Below are 14,063 nucleotides of genomic sequence, written 5' to 3'. Positions count from 1 at the left end.
CAAAAAACAAAAATTTGCTACAAACGATACAGACAGACAGGAAAGAAGCTGAATTTGTTATTCAAATTCATAAAAAAAATTGTAAACAATGTTCCGAAAATCATGAAAAAAAAATGTTTCAAAATTGATGATGATGTTTGGTGAAAATGGAAATGTTTTTCTGGCGCGACATACACTGTGGCCGGATACATCCACAGAGACACAAAGAAAGACAGACCAGACAGACAGAGACTGACTGTAATAATAACTCGTTGTTGTCATTGGTTTGTTGCAAAAAAAAAAACTTTGCCATAATTTTACTTCAGTCAATCATCATTGAATTGGTAAAATATCATCCACTATTTTCACCCATGATGTTTGTGTATTCCATTGAATCTTCATCATCATTTTTTGTTAATCTTGACCAAAGATTTTACTTCGAAAGATGATTTTCTTCCTCTCTCCGTGTTTCTTAATTTATGATCTTTTTTCTTTTTCTACCAACTTGGCGTCGTCGTCTTCCATCGTCTCGCAGACGTCTTCGTCTTCGATGTTTGGTCGGTTCATTAGTCCACCGTAACCATCAGCCAACTAACCAAACAAAAATTTTATTTCATCTTTGTCTCGGTGGATGATGCAGATGATAATGGTCATGGGCACGGATTTCTTAAATTTTCAACAAATTTTTTTTCAACGAAAACATAACCAACAAGGTAACCATGGTAAATAGGCTGAGCATCTTCTTCTTTTTTTTTGTTACCTGTAAAAAAAACTACAAACAAACAAGATTTGTTTTTTTTGACAGTTTTTTTTTCATCTCGTAAAAACAAAAACAAAATAAAAAACTACACGCGTGTTTGGCACATTATCATCATCATTTGGTCATAAACATTTTTTTTCACTGAAACGAAAGAGTTATTACATCAGGAGAGAGAGAGAGAGAGGGAGAGAATTGTGTTAATATCTGATTTGATGATGTCTGCTGCAGCGGCAGAACCCACAAAACACATCGAGAGATGGATGGATTTTTCATTGCCCAAAAGTTTTTTGTTTTAAAATAATTTCTTCTTGTTGTTTTTCGGTTGTTTCTGATTGTTGATTTTAATCATTTTTATTTATTTAAATCATCATCATCATCATCATCATAAGATGTTTTACACATCAAAATATACCCATAATAATAATGATGATAATAATATTTCAAATCCTACACATGTCAATTTGATACTTTTATTAACTCGTCAATTCAGCATATTTTTTTTTCATTTTATTTTGATCGTAAAAACAGAACAAAATGAATGTAATGTTGAATAACGAATAATAACAACGTTTCGAAAATGATGTCTGAAAATGTTGTTTATTTTTACGATTTTTTTTTGTTGCTTGTTTTATTTGATGATGATGATGAACGTTTGTCGATGATAATCGATGATGATTTTATTTTACGAGCTTTTTTTTTTTGTTTTTGTTTTGTTCGTAATTCGTCAAATAAACGAATAAAAATGCCTTGATGATCATCATCATTTTCACCATGGTTTTTTGTAAACATCGAATGAAAATTCGAATGTTTTTTTTTCGTTTTTTCGAATGTTTCAAAGATTCTGTTCCAAAATGATAGATGGCGTTTGTTGTTCGTTTTGTTTGAGTCGAATAAAGAATAAATAATTCGAATCAATAACTATAGTGACATCTGTTGTTCAAGAATTTTTTCGTTTTTTTCATTTTTGGTTTTATTCAGTCTTATTTTTTCTATAATTTTTTTTATAAATTTTTTTTTGTTACAAAAAATTCATTATAATTATAATAATAAGGTAATAATAATGTTTGGTTTAAACATTGACAATATTTCTATTTCTATAATGACCAGAATGAAGATGATCCTGATGATGATTATGATGACTGATTTTAGATTCGGTATCATTTTCGGAATTTGTTGTTGTTATTGTTGAAGAAGAAGAATTTAGTCAACTTTCTCTTCGTTTCAATGAATTTGGACAAAGCCATTGTTTTTTCGGTATCGATTGTAAACGAACAATTAATTTATATGACCAAAAATACCATAATGTACCAATTAATGCGAAAAAAAATGTCAATGTATAATAACCATCCAACCATAATACACAATTACCGGCATCTTTTTCAATACAAGAATCATCATGTATATGTGTTTTATTTGATTTTATAAAACAAAATGATCCATCTAATGAACAATATGATAAATTTATATAATCTAATAATGATAATGCTAATGTATTTGGCCAATTTCCACCTAAATTTGTTAATGTATTCAATAATGTCATATATGTACCACCGATTGATGGATCCGATATTTTTGCATGAAATGACATTATTGAAACAAACATACTATAAACAATAACTTGATGAAAACAATAAATAACGATTAAAAATACATAATAATATGCTGGAAAATATGAATATTTTGCATATAATACACGTGTCCACCAAACAATACCGGCCACCAAGAATGAAAATATTAACCTAAATCAAAGAAAATAGATTAGACAATGAAACAATGTTTGAAAAAATATTACCGAAATGGATAGGCACGAAGAAAAACATCCAATGGCCGAGGTCCATTCGTATAACGTCCAATAATCCATGGTAATGCAACCTGTAATGGTAATAATGGTATAGCCATTAATGCAATATGATCCATTGGTAGACCGGCTTCTTTTAATTTTAATGGTGTTGCTGCATCGGCAATTGAAAAACCAATTTTACATGTTAACAATATAATTGTAAAACTTTTGATTGGACCAAGTTTCAATATTTGTATTAATTTCAAATAAGTTTCCCGAATAGTTGAATCTTCTTCTTCATGTATAGTTGGTTGTTCACTTTTAAATAACAAAACCAATGTTGTAACAATAATAAAAACAATACCCCAAAAATAGAAAAAACCATCCAATGTAATCAATCCAACATCTTGTGGTTCTTGTCGGAAATAATTTGCAAAATGTGGTGATTCCAATATTAAAAATACAACATAACCAAGAAAATATCCAGCTGTTTGACCAACCGAATTACATGTTGATGCATAACCAACATTACATGGTTTTAACATTGTTAATGCCCAACCATCAACAGCAATATCTTGTGTTGCGGCAAGAAAATTTAATATTAAAAATAATGCCGTTACTGAATAAATATTTGGTCCTTCAATTGAATTCATCATTGAATCCAGATAATATGATGTAACAATCATAAATGCACCGATCAAATATTGTGATGGTATCATCCATGATTTACGACGTCCAAAACGTGATGAATAAACAGAATCAACAATTGGTGCCCATAATAATTTCAAACTAAATGGCCACATTGAAAAACTGAATATTGCCTGATCCGAATAATCAATACCACGATTCATCATTATCAACGGTATGCCAGAAATCAAACCAAGTGGTATACCTTGAAGAAGATATAAAAATAATAGTATAGCAATATTCATATAATCTCCTTTAAGATTTGGTTTAGATTTTTGTATCGAAATGGACTTTTCATCCAAATCATTGTCAAATGATGAATTTGTTGGTGATTTTTCATGTTGTCGTCTTTGGTTCAATGATGATGATGATTGATTTTTATTTTCCATCAAAAAAACAAATAATAAATGGTCCACACTATATGATTCAGTCTGATGATCGATAAATTGATATGTTTTTTGGTTGTTGTTGGTTTTGATTCGGGTAAAAATTCGGTATTTTCTTTTTTCTGGTTGTCACAACTAAAAATTGATGACGATTACAAAACAAATAAAAAAATCAATACACGATATAAAAATTTACTCAATTTATACAATGCAAGTTATTCGTTACAAATTTTTTTTTACGAAAAATTTTTACGAGCATTTTTTTTTTTTTTTTTGAGAATTCTTGTTTTGTTTACCTTTTATTGAATCTTTCTTTTTTCTTTCGCAAAAAACAAACAAAATAATGTCTTCAATTTTTTATCCAGCTAAAATAATTTATCTTTCAAATCATCATCAACAACAACATGAATCAAAGAAAAATTTACAATTTAAATGTACGGAAAAAAATTGTCCATATGGACCATCTGGATCGAAAATATTTAAAAAGGAAATTTTTCTACAAAATGTATGTTTATTTGAATCATTTTTTTTTTTAAATAATCAATGTTTTTTTTTATTATTCTAATTTCATCTATAAGCATATGAAAAATATTCATGGTGAAAAAAAACTAAAATGTTCAAAATGTAATCAAAAATTTGGATTAGAATTTCAACTGAAATATCATGAAAAATATTGTGGTCAACAATTAACATGTGCAACATGTAAAAAATGTTATGATAAACCAACATCATTATGGATGCATTGTAAACGTTTAGGTCATTGTTTACCTGATAATAATAATAATGAAAATTTTAAATTTCGTAAATCAATATCTGAACAGCCACCATCATCATCATCCGATTATACAAAATGTTCAAATGTTATTCTTGTTCCAATGTTGACGACAACAACAACCATTCCTAAAACATGTGATATTTCTAATAACCATAATTCTGATTCTAATATGAAAATTTCATATAAAAATGATGGAAACAAATTTATACTGCCAAAAAATTCTGTTGATAATTCAAAACAAAATCAATCATCAATGAATAATAATAATAAATGTGCCAAGAATGAATCGAATACTAAACCAAAATTAAAACGTAGTACAGAATGTCAAACAATTCGAAAACGTCATCGAAGAAATACACGTCCAATCGAATCGAATAGTATTCAAACACAAACAATGCATTCATCGTTTGATTTACCTTCGGTTATGATTCGTGATTATACCAATAATAATGATAATAATAATGATTGTCAACAGAAAATATTTCCATTAAATTTTGATTCAAATCGTACGAATATTGTTAAAAATTGTTCAAAAATTTCAACATTTACACAGACATTATTTGATGATGAAATTGAATCGGACATCAATACATCAATAATACAACATCATGAAGATCCATTTATGATTAAATCAATGATGATTGAAGATGATGATGATCGTCAACAGGCTACTGATAGCGATCAACATAATGATAATGATGTTGTTGAAACAAACAATGACCATCATCGTTCATTATATCAAAATATTGAAACACAAACAAAAGAAGATGATGATTGTTCATGGGATCATCATCATAATCATCATCATGATGATTTAAGATTTAATGAACTATTTGAATTTGTTGATATTGAAACACAAACCATATGGAATTATGATCAAACAACACAAACTGATCATCATCATCAACATCATCATTCGGATGATTGGTCGGATTTTCTTAATTCCTAATATTGATATTATGATCGAAATTCAAAATTAAAAAAAAATATAGTGCAATAATCAATCAATCAATCAATATAGTTTTTAATTTCTTTTCAATAATTGAATACATTAATAATAATAATAATAATAATAAAATGATTTGTTTGTTTTTTTTGTTTGAAACAGAGAAATAAACATAACAGTTTATCTCTGAAATATATATGTAAATAATATTTCCAAAACATGATTTGTTTTGGAATGTTATTGATTGATTACATGTCCTAAATACCATCGTTTGGATGTTTTGTTAATCAACTAATGAATGTTGTAGCCTAATGAATGTAATTAACTGATTTAAATCTAGTATATAAAGCCTTCCTAAATTATCATTCAATCATCGAGTATTTTGGAGATCTATGATCTTCATATGCTTGGTCAATAAAATATTTTATTCTAAATTATATCCCGTTTTATCATTACAACGCCAAAGCTGCACACACAACATTCGAACACGTAAAGATTTACGTTGAAGTTTCCATTTATTAGTTACAAGCCAACAGGATGTCAACAGTGGGAATCTCCAATGTTTCAATCAATATCTGTTCGTACAACACACCGCCCAATCAATTCAAGTAAAATGAAAACGAAAATTTGAAAATTTTAACCAAGCTGATTGACCAAATTGTTTCAAAAAACTGAGTATCGTTTCATAAAAATTTTCAATATCAAATTAATTCAATTATCAAGATTTAAATTTCAAATTGTTTCAAAAAGCTCAATAAAGCGGAAGGTAAGCGTTGAGGTAAGAATCTATCAAAAAAGAGGCCTCCGAAAATATGCTGTAAATCCTTGGCAGCCTAAGGGTAATCAAATTCAAATTCAAATTCAAAAAAATGTTCAAAAAACCCGATAAAGCTGAAGGTAGGCGTTTTGGTACGCACCTCATCAAAAATGGTTCACCAAGACACGCATCTTTAATAGCTTGAGAGCAATCAAAATGATCAAAATTTTATCAAGAAAAATTGAAAAAATCGTATGAAAATTTTATGTGAAATAAGAAACGTTTTGACAGATGATTTGTATCAAAAACTTGAAAAATTATCAAACTGACTTATTGTTTTGCTGAACTGATTTTCCAAAATATTTCCAATATCGTCAATATTATCCCTAAATTCCACACACCAAATACTTTACACAGATATACTGGATTATCTGTTAACAACATCATTGCAGTTATAACCATGGAGCTGATGCAGGAAACAACAACAACCTGATCCGGCCCGCCAGCATCATCTCGAGCGAGGGGATGTAAATAATATTTCCAAAACATGATTTGTTTTGGAATGTTATTGATTGATTACATGTCCTAAATACCATCGTTTGGATGTTTTGTTAATCAACTAATGAATGTTGTAGCCTAATGAATGTAATTAACTGATTTAAATCTAGTATATAAAGCCTTCCTAAATTATCATTCAATCATCGAGTATTTTGGAGATCTATGATCTTCATATGCTTGGTCAATAAAATATTTTATTCTAAATTATATCCCGTTTTATCATTACAACGCCAAAGCTGCACACACAACATTCGAACACGTAAAGATTTACGTTGAAGTTTCCATTTATTAGTTACATATATATTACAAATAGAAAAAAATGGATATGATGGTATGCACGATGATTTTTGTTGTTGTTGTTGTTGTCGTCGTCGTTGATGAAATAAATGCTCAGCAATAATTAATAATGATAATAATTTACATTGATAATGTTCATTATTTACCGTTATGAAATTTTTTTCAACAATGATTTACGAATCTTTATATATAAATTTGGTTTTCAATTCCGTACATATTTTTTTTTTAGTTTTGTTTTGTTTGAGAACATAATTTTTTTTATATAGATCACAGTTTAGTTGTTTTTAATTTGGATAGTCAAAATTGATGAGTTCTTTGTTATAGAATACTTTTGACAGCTTCATCCAACATTGGATCATTTACATGTGACATTGTTGATGGTACACTAAAACTATTCATCATCATCATTGAATTGTTTGATGATGAAAAACGATTCATCATGTTTGTTGATGTTGATATTGTTGATGTTGGTAACATCATTGATGTTTGTTGTTGATGATGATTTTGATGTTGATATGACAATTCATTATTTAATGATGATGTTGATGATGATGACATGTTATCATTGTTGATATGATAAGAATCAGAAGGCATCATTATACTTTTGATGGCACAATTCATCTGCATATCAGCAGCAGATGTATTATTATTATTATTGGTCATTGAATTTTGAATAAAATTCGTTGTATCAATGGCCGTACTGGATTCTCTTACATTATCATCGAATGATTGATGATCATTTGGAAAAAGATCTTCATTACCAAAATGATTATTTGATGTGGCTGTCGTATTATCACCATGAACATTATCCGATAATTCTAAGCTAGAAAAATCCATAGTACCATCATTATCATGATCATCGGTAGGTATATCATTATCATCATTACCACCAATAATAGATTGAACAGCTACAGCTGCTTCCGTTTCATTAACATTACCATATGAACGTGTTGACCAAGACAATGATGATTGTCCACCACCACCAGTTGATATGGATCGACCAAGAAAATGATCCTGATTTCTATGATGATGATTATTATGTGATAAGGAATCAGTTGTCGAATTAAGCATATGATGATTATGATTAGAATCATTAGGCCATAATAATGAATTTTGATTATTACCAATCAAATCACTTGTATCGGTAATATTTGAATATAATGCTTCAAGATCATCATCAACATCTGTTATGGCTCGACTGGAATCATCAAAATTTTGATTATTACATCTTAATAATGAATCATTATCATCATCATCATCATCATTATTATGATCATTCAAACCATCTATTCCAAGAAAATCCGAATCATTATTCGTATCGATTGGTGAATGTAATTTAATTAATTTATCAACATCATCATTATCATCATTATTTATCGATGTTGGATTGGCTATAGATTCTTCGTCAAAAATATCGCATAATGCATTCAAATCAGAATTAAGTTCAGAAGAAGTGGTGGTAAATAAATTTGTTGTCGTCGTTGTTGTTGATTCTAGAAGAAAATCTGCCGCAGAATTATCTTCTTCAAATTTTCGTTTCAATGTTATATTATCAAAATAATCTACATTCATCAATTCATCCGTATCAAATAATAAATGTTTTTGTCTAATGTTTTCTTCATCATTTTTATGACTATCTTGTTGTTGTAGTTGTTGTGAATCTTCAAGCCAAGTTTCAGGTAAAGGTGGTAAATCTAACACTAATGAATAAATGAGAAAAAAAGTCAATTCAAATCCAAAATATATTTAAAAAGTCATATTACCTCCACCGGATGCAACCAATTCTTTATCAGATTTTAATGCAGCATTTTCTTCATCAATAATTATACGATTAACCATTACTTGTTCACATGAAGGTGAATATTTCTACATTTTCATTGATACAGGAAGAAAATTTTCATAATCTACTAACAAAAAACAAAACAAAAAAAAACTTTAACACTTACCATACTATCTTTTATGATGAGATAACGAAATTTATCATAAAGTTGTTGTCGTTTATATAACAATGTTTGTGATGCTTGTTCAAAAAGTTCATCAACTATTTTAGATAAAACAAAAAAAAACAGAGGAATGAAATTAATGATATTGCGAAAAAAAATTTAAAAAAAAACATTACATTTTTGCAACTGTTTTTCCGAAAATTGTTGTTGATCAAATACATGATAACGTAATAAACGTTTACAAGCATCATCACGTGAACGAAACGGTGTACGACAATCCGGATGTAAAGCTGTATTCTGATCAGCATGTAATTGTGATTGTATCCTAATGATAATAATAATTTCAATAATTTATTTGAAAATTTGCTTTAAAACAAAATTACAAACTTACGCTTTAAGAATATTGGATTTTGGTTTTTCCTGTTTAACAATGATCGGTGTTGTTATCACTGGTGATGTTGTAATTTGTGTCTAAAAATTTAATCGGGGAAAAAATTGTTATGTTCAATGAAAATTATTCAGACTCCAAATGAAATACTTTTAAATCCGGTGATTGTATCGAATCTGTTGCTGTAAGGGTTGTTGTTTGTTTTGCAGTCGTTGATGGCGATGATGATGATGATGATAATGGATTTATTGGACTAGAATTCGAAATCGAATGTACTAATTGTATGGAATTTGAATTGATTTTAGGACCAAGAACAAATTTTACTGTAGTAGGTGTTGTTATTGATGTGGTAGTTGTTGTTGTTGTTGTTGTCGTTATTGTTGTTCCAATCGATGATTGATTATGATTAACAACGGCAATTGTTTGTGGTGATGTTTTGATTTGTGTTGATTGTGTGGCCCATGTTGATATCTGTAATAATTGTGCAATTTTATCCGAAATTTTTACCTGTGGTATCTGACTCGGTATAATCGGCTGTGATTGTATCAATAATAATGTTTGCTGTAATTGTTGTAATTCTTGTTGTAAATCTTTTGGTTGTTGTTGTTGTTGTTGTAAAATATTTTGTTTAATCTGATTATCTAAACGTTGCATCAATTCACCAATTTGATTTGTACGATTTAATGTTGCAATCGGTATACGTTTATCATTTAAAAACATTATTGTTCCTGGAATTAAAATTGTTGTATAAGTTGTTGTTGTTGTTGTTGTTTGATTATTAGTCATTAAAGGTAATGTTGGCTGTTGTTGTGATAAAACTAATGAAGTATTATTATTATTATTCATTAAATGACTAGGTTTTATCGATTGATTAATTGAACTAGTATCGGCTGTACATGTTGTTGTTGTTGTTGTTGCCGTTGATGATGTTAATGTTTTCAATGATGATTGATTTGTTGAAGATAAACTTGATACAACAGTATCATCAACAGTATTATTGTCCAATGATTTTGAATCAATACTGTTTATATTTTTAATCGTTTGTGTTGGTAACGATTGCGTTGTTTGCGTTGTAATAACGGTAGATGGTGATGAACATGATCCAGTATCGATACTTGGTGTTGTTGAATCCGGCGATGGTTGTGATGATCCAAGACCACTTGAATCATTTACAACTGTTTGTTGTTGTTGTTGTTGCTTACTATTATTCGTATTTTTCGTTTGACCAATTATCGTTGTGGCAGTCAAATTATTTATACCTTGTTGTTGTTGTTGAATTGTTGGTAATAATGTATTTGAATTTGGTGATAATAATACAATTGTTCCATCAGGTGTTAATGATATCCTTAATTGTTGTGTTTGTGATTGTAATGATGATGGAGCTAATGCAGTATTTGCTGCTGCTGCTACTGCATTTGTAGTTGTTGCTGTTGTGGACAAATTATTATTTGAATTCGATACCATCAATATTGTTTGTGATTGTGATGATGGTGTTGATATTCTTGTTAATGGATCAATCAAAACATTGGCACTATTATTATTATCTTTTGTTTGAGTAATCGATATGGGTGATGTTGGTGGACTAAATTCAGTTAATATACCAGTTTCTTTAAGGAGATCAGCTAGATTAAGGCCTTTTGTGGGATTCTGTGTTTTTGGTTTCGTTATTGTTGTTGTTGTTGTTTGATTTTTTTGATTATTATTCGATGAAGACAGAATTGTCTGTTGTTGGTGGAGTTGTTGGTTTGATGAAAAATTCTGATGATGATGTGTTAAAAGCTGCTGCTGTTGTTGATTATGTGTTTGATTTGTGAGTATCGCTTGTGATAATGTTGCCGCACCACCGCCACCAAGATTCAATGTCGGTTGTTGATTAACCGGATTTGTTGTTAATGAATATAACGTATTATCGATCTGAATCGTTTGTGGTTGTGGCTGTGGTGTTTGTGATTGCTGTATCTGAGGTTGTGACGGTTGTTGTTGTTGTTGTTGTTGTGATGAATTTAAATTAACCGAAAGTAATATTGGTCCATTCGGTGTTTGTATCTGTATTAATTGTGGTGTACAATTATTATTTACAGTAGTCGTTGTTGATGATGATAATGATGTTGGTGGTAATGATTGTTGTCCAATTATTTGTGGCCTGATAATTAGATTACCTGGTGCCTGTTGTTGTTGTTGTTGTTGTTGACGAAATGCTGTTAATCCTTGACTTGCTTGACTAACAATTGGTGTAGTATTCTGATTCAATAAGATATGATTCAAAGATGTTGCATGATGATGAGTAATATTTGTTGATGATGTTGTTGTTGATGATTTATTTGTATTTATAATCGATGATGATTGAGGAATTGTCAATTGATTTAATGCGGTTAATTGATCATTATTATTATTCAGATTATTATTTGCGGCAGTCGTCAATGCATTTGGATTAACTAGAAATGTTTGTCCAGCTAATGAACCAGTACCTGATGATGGTCTAATTGCTAATAATTGTTGATTTTGTAATAAGAATTGTGGTTGTTGTGAGAATTGTGTTTGACCAGTATTTGTATGTAAAAGATTATTATTTGATAAAAAGAATGTACCATTTGGTCCGGCAATCAATTGTGGTTGATGATTTTGATGAATACCACCACTAACACCACCACCACCACCAATTATAAATTGAGTAGCATTTTGATTTGTCGATGTTGAAAAAGGATTTGTAGTACCACCAACTGTTGGTGTTTGAATGAATTTAATATTTTGTGAATTATTATTCTGATTCTGAATCTGATTCTGTTGATGATTGGTTTTTGAATTTTTTGCCGAATTAGGTTTTGGTAAAATTTGTTTATTAGAACCTTTGGAATTTTTTGTTATTATGGCAGCTGATGTTGTTGGCGTCAATACTGTTGATGTTTGTTGTTGTTGTTGTTGAACATTGATAGTTTGAATATGGTTCGATGTTGCAATTGTTTGTATTGGAGCCGATGGTGCCTGTGCAATTAATTGTGGACCTTGTGATGTTTGAATTATCTGTAATAATTGTGGCCCGGTTGTTTGATGTTGTTGATGCGATAATGAAGGTCTTGCAAATACAAATTGTTGTTGATTATTTGATCCATTTGTAGCTAGCTGTAAACCGCCAGGTAATATAAATGGTTGAGGTAGTACAGTCATTGGTCTTGGACCTAATTGAAATTGTGGTGTAGAAACAAATGTTGATGGATGTCTTATAGATTGAACATTTGATGTTGCATTTGAATGTGTTAAATGTGATCCGGCAAAAATCAAACCTTGTAAACCACCACCACCAGCACCACCAGTTGTAGCAAGTGAAGTTATTGGTATAAGACCGGTAGTAGAATTAAGAAATGTTGGTGTAGCAGCAACCAATGTATTTGATGCAATACTAGTTGCTATATTTGAAGAACCCAGAATACCAGATATCGATGATATCGATGTTGGTATTGTTGTTGATGATGATAAATTTGTCATTTGTTGATTTTTTATCGATTTCGATGATGAATTTGATTTAGTTGCAACGGCAGTTGATTTTCTAGCTCGTACCGGTTTATTTGTTGTTGTTGTTGTCGGCGTTGTCGAAATAGTGGTAGCCATCAATTGATTATTATTATTATTATTATTACCAACAATTTGAATTTGTGATGCTAATGTTTTTGGAATCGTTATTATTGGATTAATAATTCCATTATTATTGTTATTTGGTACGATTATCGGTTGCGTTGTTGTTGTTGCAACCATAGATGATGATGGCATTGACAATTGATCGATTGTCGTTGCTGCAGTATTGAAAACAGAATCATTTTTATTCTGATTAATTATTATTGATGGTGTTGAAGAAATAGTTGATAGTGATAGTGGTGGTGGTGGTGGTGGTTGAACAATCGTTGGTGCATTGATAATGGTAGTATTTGATGCAACTGCCGCCGAAGCCGAAGAAACAACAACATTCGATGTTGATGATGAATTTGAATTTGAATTTGTTTGCTGTTGTGTTGTATTGTTATTGTTACTATTATTTTCCAAAAATGATTGTAATAATTGAGGATCATTGATGACATCGAGAAGACATCGACCTCCATCATCCATTTCAGTAGTAAAACATTTAATGTCTAATGGAAAAAAAACGAAAAAAAAATTCTGTTTACAAAACTCAAAATAACAATTAAAAAAATTACCTTTATCATTTACATAGATGAAATCAAATTATAATTGATTTGTCGATTTTGAAAAAAAATTTAGTTTTAAATCAAAATTTTCAGACGAAGAAAAACACAGGTAAGCAAAGAAAAAAGATGATTGATTGATTAAGAATTAAGAAACAGACAAGCACACACACACACACACACACAGAAAATTCATCAAAAAACAATAATAATCTGCTCTACAATGTTATCATTGGACATTTATAGACGGCAAAAAACGAACAACAATAACGGGAAAAATGGCAAACGTTATGATCGATCCAAAATGAAATTGGTAAACACATAAACAAACAAAATCCGAATTATTGAATAAAATCGATAAGATTCTGGTTTTCAATCGTTGTTGTTGTTGCTTAAAAATTCTTTAATTAAAAACCAAATATGAATAACATGCTGCCAGATGATAATGATGAGAGAGAGAGAGAAAAAAAAAACGAGGGAAAAAAAATTTTTGATTAAAAACGTGTATTAGCAAATATTTTGATGATCATTCACCTTTTTTCTTTTTTGGTTTCCTTGTTCAACAATAATGATAATAATGATGATTTTCAAATCGATTTCAAAACCATATATTCTGACGGATTCAATCAACA

The 14,063-nt window shown here is 29.6% G+C and overlaps 3 protein-coding genes across 3 annotated transcripts; 1 reads left to right on the top strand and 2 right to left on the bottom strand.

Annotated features, from left to right (window-relative positions):
• Positions 1 to 1,725: 1,725 nt before the first annotated feature.
• On the bottom strand, positions 1,726 to 3,755 carry LOC113796375 (acetyl-coenzyme A transporter 1). Its single transcript, XM_027346646.2, has 2 exons — positions 2,532 to 3,755; positions 1,726 to 2,478 (listed from the first exon to the last, which is right to left on the bottom strand). The coding sequence occupies exons 1-2, from the start codon at positions 3,593 to 3,595 to the stop codon at positions 1,944 to 1,946; spliced, it is 1,599 nt and encodes a 532-aa protein (XP_027202447.2). The 5' UTR covers positions 3,596 to 3,755; the 3' UTR covers positions 1,726 to 1,943.
• A 109-nt stretch (positions 3,756 to 3,864) lies between these two features.
• On the top strand, positions 3,865 to 6,835 carry LOC113796471 (uncharacterized). Its single transcript, XM_075824052.1, has 2 exons — positions 3,865 to 4,097; positions 4,171 to 6,835. The coding sequence occupies exons 1-2, from the start codon at positions 3,936 to 3,938 to the stop codon at positions 5,314 to 5,316; spliced, it is 1,308 nt and encodes a 435-aa protein (XP_075680167.1). The 5' UTR covers positions 3,865 to 3,935; the 3' UTR covers positions 5,317 to 6,835.
• A 59-nt stretch (positions 6,836 to 6,894) lies between these two features.
• LOC113796521 (uncharacterized) lies at positions 6,895 to 13,863 on the bottom strand. The gene is made up of 7 exons (XM_075824051.1): positions 13,444 to 13,863; positions 9,407 to 13,377; positions 9,260 to 9,339; positions 9,045 to 9,193; positions 8,872 to 8,966; positions 8,689 to 8,791; positions 6,895 to 8,625 (listed from the first exon to the last, which is right to left on the bottom strand). Exons 2-7 carry the CDS (start codon positions 13,352 to 13,354, stop codon positions 7,244 to 7,246), a joined length of 5,757 nt encoding a protein of 1,918 aa, XP_075680166.1. The 5' UTR covers positions 13,355 to 13,377; positions 13,444 to 13,863; the 3' UTR covers positions 6,895 to 7,243.
• Between the last annotated feature and the right edge of the window lie 200 nt (positions 13,864 to 14,063).

The sequence above is a fragment of the Dermatophagoides pteronyssinus genome, unplaced genomic scaffold (assembly GCF_027571235.1).
Source record: "Dermatophagoides pteronyssinus isolate colony J.1.1.1.1 unplaced genomic scaffold, Derpt_VIB-CSIC_2022.12 sq0045, whole genome shotgun sequence".
Taxonomy (NCBI): domain Eukaryota; kingdom Metazoa; phylum Arthropoda; class Arachnida; order Sarcoptiformes; family Pyroglyphidae; genus Dermatophagoides; species Dermatophagoides pteronyssinus.
The sequence above is the reverse complement of the archived record's forward strand: the minus strand, read 5'-3'. Positions and strand labels throughout refer to the sequence as shown.

Coding starts and splice junctions, on each gene's coding strand:
- LOC113796375 (XM_027346646.2), bottom strand. CDS start 3,595: ATGGAAAATAAAAATCAATCATCATCATCATTGAACCAAAGACGACAA. Junction 2,479..2,531: donor CTTCGTGCCTATCCATTTCG/GTAATATTTTTT, acceptor TCTTTGATTTAG/GTTAATATTTTCATTCTTGG.
- LOC113796471 (XM_075824052.1), top strand. CDS start 3,936: ATGTCTTCAATTTTTTATCCAGCTAAAATAATTTATCTTTCAAATCAT. Junction 4,098..4,170: donor AGGAAATTTTTCTACAAAAT/GTATGTTTATTT, acceptor TTCATCTATAAG/CATATGAAAAATATTCATGG.
- LOC113796521 (XM_075824051.1), bottom strand. CDS start 13,354: ATGGATGATGGAGGTCGATGTCTTCTCGATGTCATCAATGATCCTCAA. Junction 9,194..9,259: donor AAATCCAATATTCTTAAAGC/GTAAGTTTGTAA, acceptor TATTATCATTAG/GATACAATCACAATTACATG. Junction 8,967..9,044: donor GGAAAAACAGTTGCAAAAAT/GTAATGTTTTTT, acceptor TATCTAAAATAG/TTGATGAACTTTTTGAACAA.